The following is a 19,078-nucleotide window of genomic DNA, read 5'->3' on the forward strand; positions in this document are numbered from 1 at the left end:
AAATTAACTCTATCCCAGCCGAAACCAGGACAACCACCTACACCTTCACGACTACATCTGTGAACACCCTGGCTGTGCCTCTGTGGGAAATATCCTCACCTGTGGCTGGATGACTGACCTGGGCCTGGGAAGCCCAGAGTGTAACAGTGATGCTCAGTGGACAAGAGTAACAATCAGGTGCAGAGGGCAACCACCCTTATGGAAGTGAGGGTCTGTGAGATACGTGTGTTGTCTCCAAGTTACACCAGCTTCCAGCATCTGTGTAAGTGACTGACCTTTCTTAGGCTTTGACCGGCAAACCTCTTCTGTAATGGTTCTTTGTCAAGCATGTTGGCCTGGGGCTTTAGTCTGGAAAAGCACGTTCATTTTGTGTCCTGTCCTCCTTTCAGACAGACATCCCAGGGGATCATACCCACCAGCAAATAAGTGATGCAATTGATGCAGATTACTAAGATCTCTTTGTCCCATCCACAGAAAGAGTGGTTTTCCCATTCATGCAATGAGAATTCCCGTTAATTAATGAGAATCCACTGATTTATTTGGTCTTCACCTGTTGGATGCACGGACTTGCTCTAATTTCTTCTTTTTGAATTATCTTAAATTATCTTAAGTGTTTCACCTTTTGGTTTGAGGCTGCTCTGAAACACCACATGGACATTTCTCTTAAACGTGTTGGATCAAGCTCAAAGGGCACAAAATGTTTTTCTTGAGCATTTGCCTTAGGTGTGTGTTGCCACACAACTTCCTTGCTGCTAAACATCACCAGACTGAAAATAATGCCTGGATCCATGTCGCTGTTAATGCCTGGATCTCCCAGGTTTTGGGCTTGGAATTGAGCTGTAAAACTCCTGTTACTTGGGGAAGGTGGAGGTGGTTGCTTGCCCAAGCTGAGCGAAATAATAAGCCCAGAAGCACTGGCAGATCAGTTTGGGGCAGTTCAGCAGTGCCCCTGGCTCTCTGCCCTGCCTGCCTGCTGCCTCAGTGTTAAGCAGCACCTGGCTTCGCTGCTGTGCTCCCCACCGTGGTAGTTTGTCCCTGATGTGGGGACAACGGTCTCCAAGAGCTCGGAGTGCAAGGCAGGCAGCCAGGAAGCAGCAGCCTCATCGGCTGCTCTGCTTTAATCCCTGGCTCCGTTTGAGCCAGCAGCCCTTGCTGCCCGCAGCTCTGCACCAAATGTTACTGGGCTTAAGCAGAGCGGGGGAAGATGTAAGCCCAACTTTTCATCACGTTTGTGTCTGCTAATCTCTGCATGTGCCTCTGCTTGTTAGTATCAGATTTATTAAACCCGTGTTTTCTATTCCTGGATCCTAAAATACCGATTCCAGGTTAGTTGACTCATTCTTGAATCACTGCAGCTTGTCTCGTGCCTTATTCTGCTCCCTGAGGAGTTGGCCAGTTATTTGGCATTCTCACCCAGATCTTCACTGCCTCCCTAGTCTATTGACTGGATTTGTACCTGCTTAATATGACCAGTCCAACTGTAGGACTTTTCCGGCATTTCTCATTTTGCTGACGCATAGAAGTGGAGTTGGCTACGCTCTACACCGATCAAAGACCTTTTTCGGTGTGACACAGAAGTACTTCTGCATCTCCCCTTGTAGTCTGCGCTTCCTGGTTGAAGTCCCTGTTTCTGGCCTGGCTGAGGTGTGCTCTGTCCTAGAAGCTTCTATTTAGTGTAGCTAAATAGCTTAAGGCTATGGAGAAAGGAGGTGGGAAATGGCACTCCTGGCTGAGTTCACTGAGCTGAAATAAGAACAGTGTTGTCAGTTATGGCAGGTGGAAAAGATGCTTTTGCTGGAGTAGCTTATTCTGTTGGCTGGGCTGGCATGAGCTCTTCTGGTAGAAGACCCTAGTTGATGCATCCTCACCCCTGGAAATGAGGGAGGAGTAGAAGAAGGCAGAGAATTGTTAAATCTTCCCGAGTATAGTTCTCCCTTATTTCATACTTTGCATCAAGAAGCTCTCTGAGTTGAAAACTTAGGTGATCGCTCACACCCTTGGTGAGGTTACAAAAGCCTGGTCCTGCAGACGGTAGTGACGTGGTCCTGCTAGGTTTGCGTCTGGAGGCTCCTGAGTGTTCGTAGGGTTGTTCCGAGACAGCAGTGCATATCCGCATCCACCAGCCATTTCTCAGCATCACTGGGGAGGGGATGGAATTCAGAACTCATCCTTTTGGTTTCTACACCTGCTTTTAGTGTCATATAAGGGATATACTTGATAGTTCCTGCTAGTGAGAGACTTCACTGATTCCTTGCTGAAGGAAGAGTGCTCACACATCCGCAGTATGTTCTTTTGCTGCTTCTGGATTTAATTGTGTTCTGTCTGTATGTAAAATATGTTGCATATTGTCCTGATCTAAATGCTAACAATATGTTGTTTTTCAGCTTGGTTTTGGGTCGTTTCTTGGAATAATTGGATCAAACTTGATAGAAAACAAAAGGCAAATGGTAAGTTCATTACAAAACCTTTTTTTAAAAAATGGCAGTAACCCAAATTTTGTATGTAAAGGGTATTATTGGTTTTCCTAGCTCTTCCAGGGTAGTGTTGCATACCTCTTGAGAACTAGAGATGGTTTCTGGCAGCCCAGGAGAACAAGGCTGTTAACCCTGATATTTTTAAATTAAAAAAAAAAAATGCTTAAGGAAGTACAAAGTGACTATGCACAGTCTCATTGAACTCCGTGGGATTTTTTTTAAAGGGCTTGAAATTGAGCGTTTGGAGTTTTCAGGATAGTCACTGCTTCACAGACTCATTCCCAGCGCTTTGTCTGTTGAGCTGTCACAGTATGTGATACATAATATGGTAAATAACATAAACATAATACATTTATTTTAAATCTTTTAAAATAAATTCGTAGAGGCTTGGGGCTCTGCAAAAATCGCTTTTGGCCACTTTCTATTCTAAGCAAAGGATAGAGAAGAAGATCAAGCAGGTGGTATAACAGCCAGCCCAGAGACTGGAGGTGAAAGCCCTTAGAGGGCCCAGCAGAAAGTCCTTCCTGAGGACAGGAGTGCTCCGAGCTCCCTGCTCTAGATATGTCTAGAGAATAAGTTACTCGAGATGTCAACATGACGAAAAGCATGAAGACTGGTGTAATTGAAAAGCAACCAACTTCTCCAGTGTTGCTGATTAACATGCATGTTGCTGGTCCTTGTTTCCAAACACCTCTTCAAGTAGGAAGGAAAACCAAGAAACTTTGCATGCTGTAAAGCAGCAGCTGGGGACCTGAGAAGCACAGAAGACGCTGGCTAGACCAGATGCGTGGACCACAGCGCTCTCTGGTTCCCTCCTCACGCTGCAAGGAGGCTGTTGTGTGCTGGGGCTGGGCAGCCACTGTCTAGGCAGGTCTCTGGTGTCCCATCCTGTGGGAGCAACGTTCAGAAGAGAGCAGGTGGGCAGTGAACATGCAGATAGCACAAACTAGATGAGACCAGTGCTGCTGATATGATACGATCACAACTGAGCTTGTGCTGGGGTGGGAGGGGGTCTCTGTGCAGCGGGGACAGAGCTGGCCCAGATTACCCCCTTTGGCAAGCACGGGAGACTTGGGTGGACTTGGCTGGGTCTCTGATGGCCCCTAAACATGTCTTGCAGACGCTGTTTCACAAACCCCTCATCTTCCTGCCTGTGCTTGAAGGTAGGGGCGGTAGTGCTTGGAGGTGTCAGTAACAGGGCTTAGGGTAGGGGAAAGTCTTTTGGGAGAATTTAGCAAAAGGTATGGGTAGAGAGAGATCAAAAGAAGTTGGTATCTGATGTGGTCCCGGCAGGCTGTCAAGCTCTATCTTTCCTAGCCTGTTTTCTCTGCTTGCCACATGTGGCTGGCTAGAGGTAGCATGCAGGGAGGTACAGTCCAGCTCCTGGAGCATCCTGTGGGCATGCCTGCCTCCTGCCTCTGCTTGGCTGTCCCAGGAGAGCAGCTGCAGTCCCCCTCCCTGATGGTTGCCCCATGCTCTGGCAGCAAGATCCCTCCAGCCTTCCTTATATGAGGTTGCACAGGGCCAAGGGGGGATCGTGCTGTCCCTGCAGCCTGTCCTGCTGACCCAGCGTTGCTGCCTGCTTTTGCAGGGATGGAGCTGCCTCTGCTCTCAGGGATCAGATTAGCAGGGTGTGCTGCTGACCAAGGCTAAGGCACGTTTGCCAAGCTGCAGAGAGAGTTGGGAGAAATTCCTGCTTGTCCTAATCCAGAGGCTGGGCTGGACTGCCTTGCCCTTTGCTTTGCAAATAGCGTGCTCCCTGCAGAGCCAGGAGGGAGAGGGTGAGGCAGACCCTGTAGGAGAGGAAAACTGCCTTTCCCACAATCAGGGAGGGTGCAGGGGAGGTGGGTTTCCCAGTGGATATTTTTTGTTGTTTTCACCCTGGCTCTGCAAGAGCAACATGTCCTGTTCTTTCTGTCCTAGCAGGGTTTCCAAGCCTCTTGCTCATCGTGTATTAGCAGCGTATCAGGGTCTGGTTGAGCAATGACCGTGTTATGCTAGTCCTGCATTCTTCACAGGAGTGCCCATGAGTGATAGCGTGGCCCTGACTTGACTTGTTTGTTTATTCTGAAGAGCCCTGGGTAGCCCATGTTTATGGTTTTCATCTCTCTATCGTTTTGTGTCCTAAAAAGCACACATGACCCAGCTTTGCAGGGATTGCATCGCTGCTGCCTCAGTTGGCAGCTAGCGTGTCTCTGCTCTGACTGCGGAGAAGTCATGCAGTAGCTGTCACTTACTGTCCCCATGCTTTAGTCACATCTCCTCCTTGCCCAGGAGCACTTTACAGTGGCAGCTTTGTCCATTATGTGTTTCCATAATACCGCTGGCAGTGCAGGATATTTTTTTTTTTTTTTAATCTTCTGTGAACTTCCTCAGTGTCCTAGTTTGCTAAAAGGCAGTCTTGGTGTTGCTTGTTACGCAGTTGCTCCTCAGTGATGGCAGGAAGAGCTAAAAGCGACTTCTGCTGCCGTGTTCTTGTGCATGTTTCTGGCCATAAGCTGGCTGGGGAGCTTGAGGAGTCGAGCCAGTGTGGCTGACGGGGAGAGCTAACCTGAAGCAGCACTCCTCCCTTCTCTGCAGCCTCCCGACAGGAATAGACCTCTCTCGTTTTTCCCACCCGAGTGTCTTGGTTTTCAATCCGTGCATCTGCACTTCCCACTTGTCGAAGTAAGGGAGAGCTTTCGTCCCCCCAGGGAGAGCCAGCTGCCCGGCGGCGCTGCCCGCCTGCCTGCCAGCGCTGCAGGCAGCTCTGACTTACATCCCAGCTGCCTGCTCAGCAGTTTTCAAGTGAGGAGTCAGCGTTTTACGTGGCTTTGTGACAGTCATCTGTGCCATGGAAAAGTAATAACCAACAGCTTCACAGCCCATGTGTCGCTGGACCGTGGTCTAAAGGGAACTTCAGTCCAGAGCACTCCTGCTTCATGGTTCCTGCACTATCTGAACCCAGTCTGTCTTGTCTTGTCCGATTGCTACTCGGTGTGGCTGACTTCGGCAGGAGTTAGATGAGCGAAGACCAATCACTAATATCACACGGCTCTTGAGAGGGACTTCTGCTTGCTACACTAACAGTATTGTCAACCCCAAATCAAAAATCTTGTTGGCAACTCATGAGATTAGTTGAAAACTGTGGGATTGTAAAAATGAATTTGTATGTTTTTATTTGCTGTTTGATTTTCTTTATCATAAATTCTCAGTGTTTGGTTTTCAGGCTTTTCTTTCTCCAGCTGAGAGAGAGGAAACTGTGTGTAAATAAAGTGAGCAAACCCATTTCTAACACCATCCTTATATCCTAGTAGGGCTGTTATGAAAGTATCATCATTAACCTTGTATTATTTTAAATAACCATGTTAGCAGCTCCTTATCTGCAAGCAGGGGCGACCGACAAATACCCTAATTGTATATATTTAGTGTTTGGCTCGCTTCCCATCTCCAAGGATCATGCTATTTAGGGAGAATATCCTCTTTCATGTATGTATGAAACAAAGGACAGTACAGAGAAAAACTAAACTTGCTACAAAATAACCTAAGCCATAAAACCCATTTGTTCCACCGAGACTAAGCAGCTGTGCTTTCTCCCCTTGTGTGGTTTCACTGGTTGTGGTAGTGAAACAGTGTGACTGCTGTAATGGACAGTGCAAGTTGTGATCCAGATGTGGAGATGGTGTGGGTCTGAGTGGGGAGGAAATGCTGGTGTTTACAGCTGACAGAAAGAGGGTCCCAGCGTAGGGCCTGATCCTGGAAAACTTGTCACCTGCTGCCATCTGCAAGTACTTTGTGGCACAGCATCTGATATTCCAGTAACAGCTTGTTACTAGTGACTGTGACTTGTTTGTATGGTCATTGGGTTAATTTCACAGTCTGCTCTATCTACTGCTGCAGTTTTTATTTGCAGTGGGACAGTGTACGTCTTGAATACTTGCCTCATCTAGAAAACCATTTTATTTTCTCTCATTTTGAAGCTAACCAAAGTAAGCAATTGTACAGGGACCATTTCCACTGTCCCAAGTGAGCCCTCCTGCACCTCCACTCATTGCTCAAGCTGACCTGGTCTGCACGTGGATGTTGCTGGAAGGAGGTCTGTTTTCACTGAGGGAGGTTTAGGTAAAAACAGTGTGATTAACCTAAAAGTCCTGAGATACTTTAAAAATACATATAGAATCCTTCTGGCTTGTGTTTGTCAAGGGATTTGGCTTGTCTTTCTGAGAACTGGGTCCCTGTGCAGTGGCAGGAACCAAGGTGTTCAAGCAAACTTAGCACCTGGAGCTTTAAAACAAACATCCCCATGCCAGGAGACCCGAGATATCTGTCAGTACTGGCCAAGCTAACTGCTATTTTTGTATTTGTGCTATTAGTGATTTTTACTATTACTCAAAGCTCCCGATGACCAGAGTTGCCTCTGTACTTGTGGAGAAGCAGTTTTTAACAGCTGCCAGTGACCAACACTTGGAAGGTGTGATTGCTGGGGTGGAAAACCACCAGGGAAAAACCCACTAAAGCTTTCAGTTCTTTAAATGGAAATACTGCTGTTCCCCAAGCTACGTCTTTGTGAACCTGTCTGTTTGAATGCTGTGCTTGCCCTCCCTCCACGGCCCTGTCGATATCCCCAATGTGCTTTGGCAAGGGGGATTGGGATCGGTATTGGGAGCTCTGTGTGTGATGAGCTGGTCTGGAGCCTGCTGGCAGTGGCTGAGCTGCTGCTTGGGAGCGAGGAAGGGTTGTGTCGGCACTCGTGCATGGTTCTCCCAGCTGAGCACTGGCACTTTGGCAGAGGTGGTGTTTAAAGTGGCGTAGTGAGAGTAGAGACTTTGTTTCTCGTACCTGGGTTGGGGTTTGAGTATTGCTGGTTTACCTTCTGTATGCTTTCACCCTAATTTTAAGAATGGGCAGGATGGGGCCAGTGGAAGAGGACCAGACCCGTCTGACTTCCCTCCTTGAGCTGAAGGTGGAGATCTCTCTCCTTGCAGCTCCCCCAAGCCAGGGGGAGGCCTAGTGGGCTGTGCTTGCCGCAACCCGGCACCAAGGAGCCCAGCCAGGCTGCTGTGAGGGTGTACAACACCGATGGCATGGGCTGGTCACCTGTCTTCTGGTCTCATGGCTTTGTGCTTATGCCTGCGTTGTTTCCTGAAGGCGCAGTCCCACCAGAGAGGTTCGCATAAAGCAGTCTCCTTTGTCCTTACAGCCTGGGAATTGTTCACAGGAGCAGCTTCCCACAGCGCTCCAGGATGGGGAGAGAAGAAATCCCCTCCTTTCTCTCCAGGGACGAGTTAAGGACAGCAGCAGCCAGAAGAGGAGGTGTATCCTCAGCCGACGTGTAGTGCTTTGGAGCCATGGGAAAACTTGCATTACAGTATCAAGTCCCCAGAGAACCAGTCTGGCACAATGCTATTACTCCTGCCGCCTTGCAGGAGCAGATTGCTCTCCTTTGAGATGTGCGTCCCGTTGCCTTCAATGAGACCAGTCTGTGCAGCCTGGGCAAACATTTGGGTCATTGATTGCTTGAGGGCTTATTGACTGTGGTTTATGTATCCTTGTGGAGAGGGCACAAAACGGTTGGTTGTGGAGAGGCAGATGATACTTGGCTTTGTTTTCCTTTCTCAGCTGGTTGCATCGATCGTCTTCATCAGCTTTGGCGTCATTGCTGCGTTCTGCTGTGCCATAGTAGACGGTGTCTTTGCTGCCAGACACATAGTAAGTGATTCCAGGAAAACACAGGTCCTGCAATGCTTTTACTCTAGGAAAACAAGTGATGGTGTCCGTAATCCCGCATCAGGCCACATCAAACCCTGTTAAATATATGTCATGTGCTGAATGCTGTTTTAAATCATAAACTTTAGAAAAATTTATCAGTTTTGCAAAAATATTTTGAAATAAGCAGCAAGCATTAAGATCTTAAAACTTTGCTTTTTTTTTTGTGTATGCTTTATGTGTTTACTGCGTCTCAAAACTATAAGGTGTAATGTGAATTACAGCTATTGCTGAGGGACAATATATGAGCAGTAACATCTATCATATTTTAAATATTAGCAGAGGTAGTTCTTAATGCTGATTGAACCGCTGGATGTTGTAGTAGAACGAAGCAATTTGATACAAAGCTCATTAAAACATTACAGTATAAACAGGAAGCACTTGCAGTAGGTCCTCAGTTTCCATTTGATGATTTAAAAAAATATGAGCTGCTGCTGTCATGATCAATCTCTAGTACAGTGGGACATGCAAAAGCTTCAGTTATTAGTATAGAAATGAAAAAACACAATTCCATTTCAACTTTTTAATTGAAATTTATAACTGCAAACAGATATTTGTCCTGCAACTCCGCAGTCTGATGGGGTTTTTTGAAATTTTTTGCGAAATGGGGTTGAAAAGACAGATTTGGGGTTGTTTTTGTGATCAGAATGGAAAGGAATTTCAGAAGGTCAGAATTACCCATGAAGTGGAAACTCCCTGTGTCAGCTGGCTCATTATTCTCCTTGTAAAGCTGGCTCCCGTTTCCTGCCACTGAGCGTTCCAATGGTAGAAAGACGGCTGGACAGCAGGATTTGCTGACAGAGCAAAGGGCAGCTCCGCTCAGCTGCGTGATAGGTCTCTGTCCGTCTGTCTGGATGCAACCAGCAAGTCTTGGCCATCTCTGACCCCCCTTGTGAGGGCATGTGAAGCGTTAGCTTTGATAAAAAGGTGAAGCTCCTTCGACTCCTGATCCTGGCTGTGTGGGTCTGAGCCCCACAGACTTGCTCTGTGATTTTTAGGCGCTGACCTCACAGGCTGGGTGATGGCATCAGCTGGCACCTCCTCCCGGCCGGCCATGGGGATGTCTGCGTGTCTGAGGCAGCCAGAGCTGAGCAGTTGGGATGACGAGGGCTCTGGTTTCTGCCTCTTGATGAACAGATGTGCTTTTGGCCTCGCTTCACCCCCTAACCATCCAAGAATGTCGTCTTGCTGGAGACGTGCTCCTGCCACGCTAGCACACAGCGTTCCCCCTGTCTCCTGCCGCTGCTCTGCCACCCCAAGCTTTGGATCAGAGAGCAAGTCCAGCTGCTCCTGGGAAGGGCTCGCTGATGCGGGTACACATCCAGCATTGCTTTCCCTGAGGTTTTGCCCTGGGGACCAGGCTGCCCCAAAGTGAGACGTTAATGCAGGTTGTTTGCAGGCTGAGCCATTAGTAGTCCTCCAGAGCTTTCCCACAAGTCACTCAAGAGCCCAGAAAGATAAATTTTCCAGCAATTTAATATGAAATTGTAATGATTCAGCATGGAGAACCCTCGGAAACACGTCAGGCAGCCCTGGGATGTGTCTGGGGGGATGAGGAATGAATCATTCAGTTCGGGGTGGCCGCCCTCACCCAAACGAGCCTGTCTTCAGAGCCTGCTCCTCCCGTGCTAGCTGCAACAAATACATGCCTCCAAGGATGGGGGTTAAACATCACCTGGTGCTCAGGGGGGCTCAGGTGGGGGGCTGCCGTGAGCGGGGATGTTGCAGAACAGCCTGATGTGAGAGCAGGGTCTCTCTAAAGCCTGGCCCCTTTCCCCAGACCAGCTAGCTGATTTTGATTTCAGTGCAGTGCTAAGCCTGGTGCTTTTTCGTTGGCAGGATCTGAGGCCGCTGTACGCGGGGCGATGTCAGTACTACTCCAAGAGTACGACCCCACCAGAGGTGAGAGCAGGTTCAGCTGTGCTGTCTCTGTGAAGGGGCCGGCTGCATGGTGTAGGTGGAGAACCTGCTGCCGGGCTGCTGCTCCGGTGTCCCAGAGGTCTGCGAAGCAAGGAGGGGGTGGGAGGCTGGGCCTGGGGCGGGAGGACTCAGGGCGTGAATTCCTCCATGCTTGGTACTGCCACGTTAGTGAAGGAGCAAGTGCAGAGGAGGGGATGGGGGAGAGGAAAATACACCAGTTTCTTTAGATCTTCAGCTGTGCATTCATTATGGGAGCAGGGTGGTGGGTTAAGAGTTCAGACAGCAGTAATTTCTGTGGATACGAGCAGCTGTGGATACCAGCCTCTGCTGTCTATTGTCTTCTCCAAAGAGAAGCCTGTAGGGGGTGGGTGTTCCTGCCACGTACTGATAGTGTGTGTGGACATCTTTGGCTGCCTTTGCCGTGCACTGAGAGTCTCTCTGAGACTTCCTCACAAGTTACCAAGTAGTTTTGAATAACCGCTATATTCCAAATTAAAATGCCTGCTTGAGGTGCAAAGTAAGTACTACCCAGTGGCATTGGTGGGGTCCTTCCTCTTTTTAGCCCAAAGACGGTCCATGTGAGCTTGGGTGTTACTACCCACAGGCAGACAATTAACCGCTTTAGTCAGTTATTCGCCAGTATGGGAATCTTGCTTTCAGTTTGTATCATCCTATTGACAACTCTTCGCTCTAAGTTGCTGCGTGGTGAGGAGTGCTAGTTCAGCAAGGTCTCGGCTGCTTGTAAGAGTTGCACAACCCCCTCCCAGTGCAGGCATGTGCTTATCTATGACTTACCCATGGTGGAAGGAAATGCTGGTCTGTTCTAGTCCAGTGTGTCTTTACTCTGGTATAACTGTGTACTTTGTAGGAGCTGTGCTGCAAGATAAGGAAAGGAAAATCTGCCTGGGGCTAATCTGGAGATCAGTGCAAAATCTCCATGTAGAGCAGGCCACGTAGCAGCAGAAAACGTGTTTGGTGATTATGTCCTTACGTGCTTTATGTATTTTTTTCTGGATTCACACAGGCAATCTGTCACCCACAGCGCCGTGCACCCTGCACACCGAAAATAAAAACCAATACCTGCTTCTGCTGTGACCTGTACAACTGTGGAAAGTGAGTAAGCTAAAAATACCATTCCTGGCCATGGGAAGGGCGAGCAGTGGTCATGCTGGTTTGCAGGTGTCTGAAGGGCCAGGATAGGGCAGGAGCAAAGTATCAGTTAATGACAGCTGTTGTGGGAAGGGATCTTAAGCTGTGGTTGCTAGCCACGGGTACTCCCAGGCAAAAGATAACCGAGTAAAGGGGTGTATGAAATACACTAAAGCCATCCCAGCTACGGGTGAGCATGCTCCAGGCCAGCCCGGCTGGAAACATGAAGAGGGCAGGAGTTTCCATTACTTCCATGCTTGGTGCCTTCCTCAGTTTTTCCCCTATTGAGTGTCCCTTGTCCCAACACCTTCCTTCTCTGCTGGCACTGCTTGTTCACTGGGTTTTATTTTGTTTTAGAAGGTTGAAAATGTAAAAACTAGGACACTGTTCTCCCTCACCTTCTCACTGTTTCATTCCCCACCCTGCTAACAGGGAGGAGAGTTCACAGGCTGGTGCCACCTGCGTGTTCATAAATCAGTGTCCTCTCTGCCCAGTGAATATCTTTAATGGTCACAAGAGGTTGGAAGGTGTACCAGCACTGTGCAAAGATGAGTCAGAAGGGTGGTTACCGATCGAGCACCACTGCATAGCAATCACACCATCATTAGATCTGGCTACTGTACCTAAGCCAACTTAATTTACAGTATGCGCTGCTTATATCATTTGGAGCGTCTAATGTGTGTCAGCAAGCAATTAATAAATCGATTTTTTTAGCGCTGGCTCTTGCCTAGGGCTGTTTCAGGCTTAGCATTTCTCACAGTACTTAGTTGGGCTGACCCCCACTTATATCATTGACTGTGGTGGAGGAAGATCAAAAGCTGCTGTTGGGAGAGGGTGGTTCCACATGCTGGGAAGGGTAATCCCTGGTCTGTGTAGGACTTTGTTTCTCTGGAAGCCACTGCAGAGGGGTGAAGCTCACACTTTCCTTTGACAGTTTACAGAACACAATCCCTTTTTACTATCTGAAGAGAGTGATACACAGAGAAGTGATTGGAATAGAAAAACTTGTAACTTTTCTGTATTTTTTTTTCTCAAAATCAGGCTGGTTCAGGCTGGTTCAGGGTCCTGCCTCTGACCCATTTTCCCTTCTCTGATACAAGATATCAGTTGTTACCATCTCAGTCTTGCTTAGTGCCACACAAGTGTTCTGCACTGAGGAGGTGCTGGTTCTTTTGGGATCTCAGTAAGAAAGGCACGGGCACTCAAGGCTGGTTAGCTCACGTATTATGTAAAGGATGGAAATTATAGAAAAAGTGACAGCAATCTTGCACCCCCCCTGACCGTGGGAATGCCAGCTGGATGAGCCCCTTCCCATTGATATGTACATGCTGTACTTATCTGTATAATGCTGAATGTTCTCGGTGGTGCACCAAGGCTTGCTGAGAGCTTTACTGCTCTCACACATCTCCATAGGAATGAGCTCTTGCAAACAGTACCTACAGGTTGTATTGTTAAAAGCAGTCACGGTATGTGCTCAGGTTATACAGAGGTCATGCAGGCTAACGTACAGGTTTTTACAACCTGTGGTTACGCTCTGCCTTGATTCTGCTTGAAATCCCTGTCTCCTCATTGCAATGTCTTCTGCAGTGGCCCGCTACAAGAAGATATGGAAAAAAGGAAAAGAAGAAACGTAAATTGAGTAATGAGGGAAGGAGGATGGCTCTTGTGAAAGGAGGCAGGTTCCTGCAGGACTTGCAGAGTCTACTGGGGAGCTGAGCCTGGATCTCCGGCTTCTTGGCCTTAAATATGAGCCTGTTGTTCCCCATTTCCTCAAAGCCCGTGTGCAGTTTGATCCTAACCCCATATGTGAGCTGGGAAATCAGTCCTTCATAAGCCCTTAGTATTGTTTGTCCCTGATAAATATGTTTTCTTAAGGGGAATTTGCTGTAGCCCACTACATCTGGTAAGCTATGCCGAAGGCCAGCCTGTTCCCCCAAGCGGCAGTCAGAGAGAGGTCATTACTGAAGAATCCTGCCTGCGAGACTCCAGCCCACATGTTGCAGGAGCCACACTTCCCTTTCCAAAATAATGACCTATGTGGATTCGACTGAGTTTTCTCTGTCTCTTTTCTGCATGTGGAAAAGCTTAAAAATGTGAGCAGAAAGACCTCTCTCTGCCAGGTCCCAGGGGTCCTGCCAGCCCATGCCATTGTAGAGCTGCAAAGGGCAGGCAGCTGGAGCAGAGCAGCTGAGTTGGACCTGCTTTGTGGCCAAGCCCTGCGGTGCCAGGAGGTCAGCTGTGCTGTCCTGTGCCCGTCCCACCCAGCTACTCTTGTGGCTGTGAGGAGCAGCTGCCGCTCCTCGAGGCACAGACCGATTTACCTGGGTAATTCCAAGACTGGTTTGTCCTTGGGAAGCCTCCAGGATCTCTGTGGAGATTTCAGATGATAGAAATAAGAGGCAGATTCAGACTCAAGGTCATTTGGGTATTTGCAGGCCTTGCAGGACTTCCTTGTTTCACAACAGATCAAACCGTCTTCTGCCGTTGTCATGCAGGGAGATCTCAGATGCCACAAGCATGGGATCTAGCAGGCTTTATCCCCACTCCCTCGGTAGTTAGGTCCAGGCTATCATTAAATTGCAGAATGCATTTTGCTGTCCAGCAGAAGTGCTTAGGTTTTATGATGTGTGGTGCATTTTTTTATCATTATTATTGGTTTTTTCCTAATCTAGCAGAGTAGAGATTTCTGGAGGCTACTATGAATACATTGATGTCAGCAGCTGCCAGGACATCATCCACCTTTACCACTTGCTTTGGTCGGCAACGATTCTGAACATAGTGGGGCTATTCCTAGGGATCATTACAGCAGCAATACTTGGAGGCTTTAAAGACATGGTAAGATGGCACCAATTTCTCTGTGCATTAAACAAAACAAATCAGGCAAATTGCCTTTTAAAAATAACATGAAAACAGCTATTGGTATTTCAGTGCAAATGATCTATGCATCACCGCAATCAGGCTGGAAAGAAGGGTGTGAAATAACTGTGAGGAGAAAGTGGAAATGATTCACCTTTCTGATCTGGTGTCACCACCTGAACACAATTAGAAAAGATGAACAGAATTGTGAGATTGTATTTTCAAAAGGAACCTTCTCAGAGGTGTTGGCAATACCGGGATGAATAAAAATCAGCTCACTCTTAAGAATTGATCTTCCTTTTCATAGCATTGACCTTCTACAAGGAAATGTGTGGTGGTTGCTCATGAATTGTTGATTTTATAGCAGTAGTAGGGTTCTGAGCTTTACAGACTGTTTAAGCAGCCCTGTTAGGCTGAAACTCTCCCATCTAGTTTCTTCATGATGCAGAATCTGAGAGGGGTGAACTGGGGACCAAAACCCGGTGAAAGATTGCAAGCTTCAGATAATGAAAAAAATGCTGTTCTGACAACGTGAGCTTTGAAATACCCTCACTTAACCAGGCTGCCTGTTACCTTCCATACAGTTTTGTTCTGCAGAAGACAAATCAATGGGGAGAATGAACATTCAACAGATAAGTTTGGGTTTTTCTTTCAGTCTCTTGCAACTCATTCAGAATAATATAAAATGAGACACCCAGAAAAGAGCATTTGTTGTCCTGGCAGTACATTTTTTTTACAAACAAATCTTGGGCCCTGCACTAAGGGTGCCTTATTTCAGAACTCTGAACTTTTCTACACTCTTTTCAGGCTCACCAAGATCTTCCCAAACAAAACAGGAGACACATTCCCAGCTGGGCATCATGGCCTTTTGAGATTTGATCCACACCAGACAGCCTGTAAACCTCTGCAAAAAAAAGATGTATAGAAGTGTCTGTGAACAGCAGTACAAAAGGAGTTGAAATATGCTGATCTCAAAATGCACTGAATAACAAAGTAATCAAAATTAATGGATTCGTTCTCCTACTCGTGAAGATGCAATCTGAACGGTTGTTTCGTTTGAGTACTGGCTGCACTGGGCTATTGACAGCTTGTTCTGTGAAATCTGAGAGGAAACAATAGGTGGCTGAGGAATGAAATGACCTCGGGACTCACCTGCTGCCTAAGAGGGAACCGGATTGCCGGTTGCTAATCCGGCAGAGTTGAGCTCTAAAGACACACAGTGCTCCTTTAAATCGTTTCTGCTTTCATTCAGTTGTCAGCTTTCTGTGACTTGGTTAGCAGCCTGAGATTCTCTCCTTTTGTTTTAACAGACTCCTTCCCTCCCTACTCTGAACTGTACGGTTGAAAACACACACCCTTCGGTGTCCTACTACTCAAGGCCGCAAGTGACATCTTACAACACCTACTACCACAGCACTCCTCACCTGCCTCCCTACTCCGCATACGACTTTCAGGTAGGGAACGTTACAGGATGTTTTCGTGTTTAGCGGCAAGGTTAAATCCAGCCGGTCCGCAGGACTCCGGAGGCCTGTCTTCCCGTCATTCACACAGTTTAATTTTCCTGTTCCTGCAGAGAATACCAAATCTTTCCTACTAGGCATTGGTCCTTGGTGGTGCTCTCTCTTACTAAGGCAGTGTTTTCCTGAAAGCTGTCCTTGAAGAGAAGGCAACAGAACCTGCTGCCTGCCTCCCCCGTCGTTCACTGGTAGAGGCCACATTAAAAATAAGCATTGCCTCTGGCACCTGCAGTGCTCTGAGGATAGAGGCAAAGTGAGGTGTTCAGGTGCTAGTTTTTATTAGGCCAACTGCTATGTCAGAGAGAAACAGATGAGCTTTTGGAAACAAGCTATTTGAGCTCCTGAAGACATATACTGACTGAAAAGCTATTCTGTTGTGTTTTTTTTCCACGCGCTTCAGCTGGTCTAAGAACGGTCCCTGCAAACATCACCTCTGCTGTAATGCATCCCTTCCTCTTCTGAGTTATGGAGCTGTGCTGTTGGAAACGGTGATTTCATGTGAACCTTGCTGTCAACATCAGCTTTCACTTGTTGAAGCAGATGAGGACATTTCCTCCTCAGCTCTTCTGTCAGGTGGATGTTACCACAGTGGTGATGTTAACTTAACACATCATACGTTTTCTTTGCAACTATCAGGGCTGGAGACTTTTTTTATTAACAAGAGCTTAAGGTCTTGGACATCAGCTAAGAGGTGTGCTCTGTGATAGCCACCATCTCCCTCATCAGAGCCATGCGTTAGAGGTAACATGAATCTAAACCTTTCTGGTTTTCCTGCTAGTGCCACTAGACAACACTGTTGTCAGGGCTTCCTAGAAACATTTGAACACTTATATCAGAATTTCTAGGACTTATTTATACAAATTTGTGACTCATTTTTGAGATTAATGCAATGTGGGACAGTCACTAGTGTTGTATCACTTTTTACAGTTACAAAAATGTCAACCTCAGCGCATACCAAACCAAGCTCTGCTGCGAAGTCCTCATCTCAGCTGGTACTAAGCACTGTTTAGCTCGGGGTTTGTCTGTACTGTAGCCACAGTACCAGCAGAGAGCTCAGCATGGGTGGATTTGCCCTGCTTTTCAACTAGAAGTACTGCTGGGGCTCTGCTGATGCTTACAGCTCAGCCGGATGGATGAAAGTCTCTCTGTATCTCACTGCTGTGAGCACAGGTGTTGGCTTAGGAGCTGGCACAAAAGCTGGGCATAAATTGAGGTAATCTAAATTTAAAATAGCCAAGTCCCTCCTTCAAATGCAATTCCAAGTCTGAGCCTTGCTTACCTTCCAGGGAACTTGAGGGCCTGCGTGGAAAGCATTAGCTGAGGCCTCTGGCTGTGGAGACTCTCTCTTGCCTTGAGCCCTACTGTGACCCAAGCAGTGTCTGTACCACCCTGACACCTTCTCCCCTGCCATCCTACAGCACACGGAGCAAGCCCAGCCTTGCCTCTCAAATCCCTTTCGAAGGCAGCACTCCCTCTGGTGCAAGAATGGGCCAAGTCAGTGCTTCCCACTCATCCCACACATCTTTCACAGGAAAAAAACCCAACACTCCAGAATTTCTAAGAAAGCCTGTGCCCCTGCAAGAGCCTGGCTTGCACGCAGAACTCTAAAACGGCAGACCCAGCTCTCTGGTTTTTGGAGGAGCACAAGCCGATGGGTGTTGCAGCAGCCACTGCTAATGACGCTCCACCCAGCTGGTTGTGGTGAGGAAGGCAGCAGGCCTTTGCAGTGGGCCATGATGGGAACTGGCAGGAGGAAAGGGCACTGGTGGATGTAGTGCCTGTATCTTACTCCTCACTCTGTGTGCTTGGCTGGGGGCAATAGGGTGAGAACGTCTAGTCCTGCGGCGTTTTGACTTCTGCAGACTCTGAGCCATGTTTGGCTCTGACGAGAGAACGCAGGCGAGCGGTGGCCTTCTCTGCTTTTCACCCCCTGTCGAAAGAGGAATTAGTGCCATCTTCCCAGCCACCGGCTTCATTAACAAAGCCAGGCTGCTGCCTGCAGTCGGTGCAAGCCAGGCCTGCTTGCAGCCACGACAGCTCTCCTCCAGGACTTGTGGCTGAGGCAGCTGGGCGCAGGCGCTATGACAGCTCTCCTCCAGGACTCGTGGCTGTGGCTGAGGCAGCTGGGCGCAGGCGCTTTGTAATGGTGAAAACCCAGGGCTGCGTTTGCTAATGAGTACCGGCGCCGTGTCCCCGTGGCGGTGCCCTTCCAAATGTCTTTGCAGTCCGGGGGCTCCCACGCATTGGGCTTTAGGTGAACTGGGGCATGATGGAAGAGCTGCTGTGTTGTTTGAAACGGGAACGGTTTGTATTGCTTTCTGTGAGGGCCTCGAGCAGGCTGGGCTTTCGTGGTCTTACATATCCGCTTAATAAACCGTCACAGGTTGGTGTTAGGGAAGTGACACAAAAAAGATGCTGTTTGAAAACAACCTGCTATTACTGCAGAGTCTGTCATCCCTCCACCCACAAAGGTAAAATCACGTGGTCGCCTCGGACCTTGTACATGGTCACCACTGCGTATAGCTCGGCCTCACTGCCCCTGGCGTGGATCCCTCGGCATGCACTCCCACGCCCCTTGCAGCACAGTGCAAATCCTCCTCATGCTTCTCTCTCTGCCGGGGCCTTAAGCCAGGCACATTTGGGATTTGCAGTCCGTGCCCGCAGCCAAAGGGGGGTGAAGGGGTGCGTGGTGCCTGAGCGCCAAAGCAGAAAGGCGCGCTGCTCCAGCGTGCCGGCGGTGCAGCCGAGCACCGTCCAACACTGCTCGCTCTGCAGATGGCTTGTTCAGGTGGGCCAGATGGCCAACGGCAGCACAGGGCGCAGCATGACTGTCGGGGATAAAACCACGGTGTATTAGTGGCCAGCAGCAGCACAGGGCGCAGCATGACTGTCAGGGATAAAACCACAGTGTATTAGTGGCCAACGGCATCGCAGGGCGCAGCATGACTGTCGGGGATAAAACCATGGTGTATTAGTGGCCAGAGGAGTGAATGAAAGTGACTGTATTTCATTGCTTATTTGTCTGGCCTGTTTCTGGACAGAACACAGCCTGTGCGCAGGTCTCTGACAGCACCAGCACTGTATGACTTCAGGCTTTAGACCTAAGGTATTTTTGATAACAAAGGTATTTTGGAGAGCAGAAATGAATCTTCAGGCACGCACAGATTTTGTTTCTCCACCTTTTCAAGCTTTTTACTTACTGAAGGAATAAATTATTCTGTTATCATTAATTTCTGGGGTTTTTTTATTTGTGATGAAGAGAAAAAGTAATGTAAAAAGAAATTATCTGCAGCCTGTTCATTGTTGCTACTGGCTGATGTGTGAAACCCAAGATTTGAGAGATACTCGTCAGTTTTCAGTTGTCCAGCCTCTGTGAAATGCAGCAGGTACGGAGAAGTGATGAAAGGGAACTTTTTT

At 48.1% G+C, this 19,078-nt stretch overlaps 1 protein-coding gene across 3 annotated transcripts in view; it reads left to right on the forward strand.

Annotated features, from left to right (window-relative positions):
* The first annotated feature begins 43 nt into the window (after window positions 1-43).
* The window catches only part of TMEM255A (transmembrane protein 255A), a 22,032-nt gene continuing 2,997 nt past the window's right edge, over window positions 44-19,078 (forward strand). The window contains exons 1-7 of one of the 3 annotated variants that reach the window (XM_009275314.2): window positions 44-262; window positions 2,385-2,447; window positions 8,073-8,162; window positions 10,059-10,121; window positions 11,164-11,252; window positions 13,964-14,123; window positions 15,455-15,598. In XM_009275314.2, coding sequence (XP_009273589.1) covers window positions 2,445-2,447; window positions 8,073-8,162; window positions 10,059-10,121; window positions 11,164-11,252; window positions 13,964-14,123; window positions 15,455-15,598 — 549 coding nt within the window. In that variant the 5' untranslated portion in view covers window positions 44-262; window positions 2,385-2,444. Of the gene's footprint in view, window positions 263-2,384; window positions 2,448-8,072; window positions 8,163-10,058; window positions 10,122-11,163; window positions 11,253-13,960; window positions 14,124-15,454; window positions 15,599-19,078 lie in introns of all 3 variants that reach the window. The other 2 variants (XM_009275312.2, XM_009275315.2) reach the window with 2 other exon arrangements.

Source organism: Aptenodytes forsteri, unplaced genomic scaffold, assembly GCF_000699145.1.
Source record: "Aptenodytes forsteri isolate BGI_AS27 unplaced genomic scaffold, ASM69914v1 Scaffold143, whole genome shotgun sequence".
Taxonomy (NCBI): Eukaryota; Metazoa; Chordata; class Aves; order Sphenisciformes; family Spheniscidae; genus Aptenodytes; species Aptenodytes forsteri.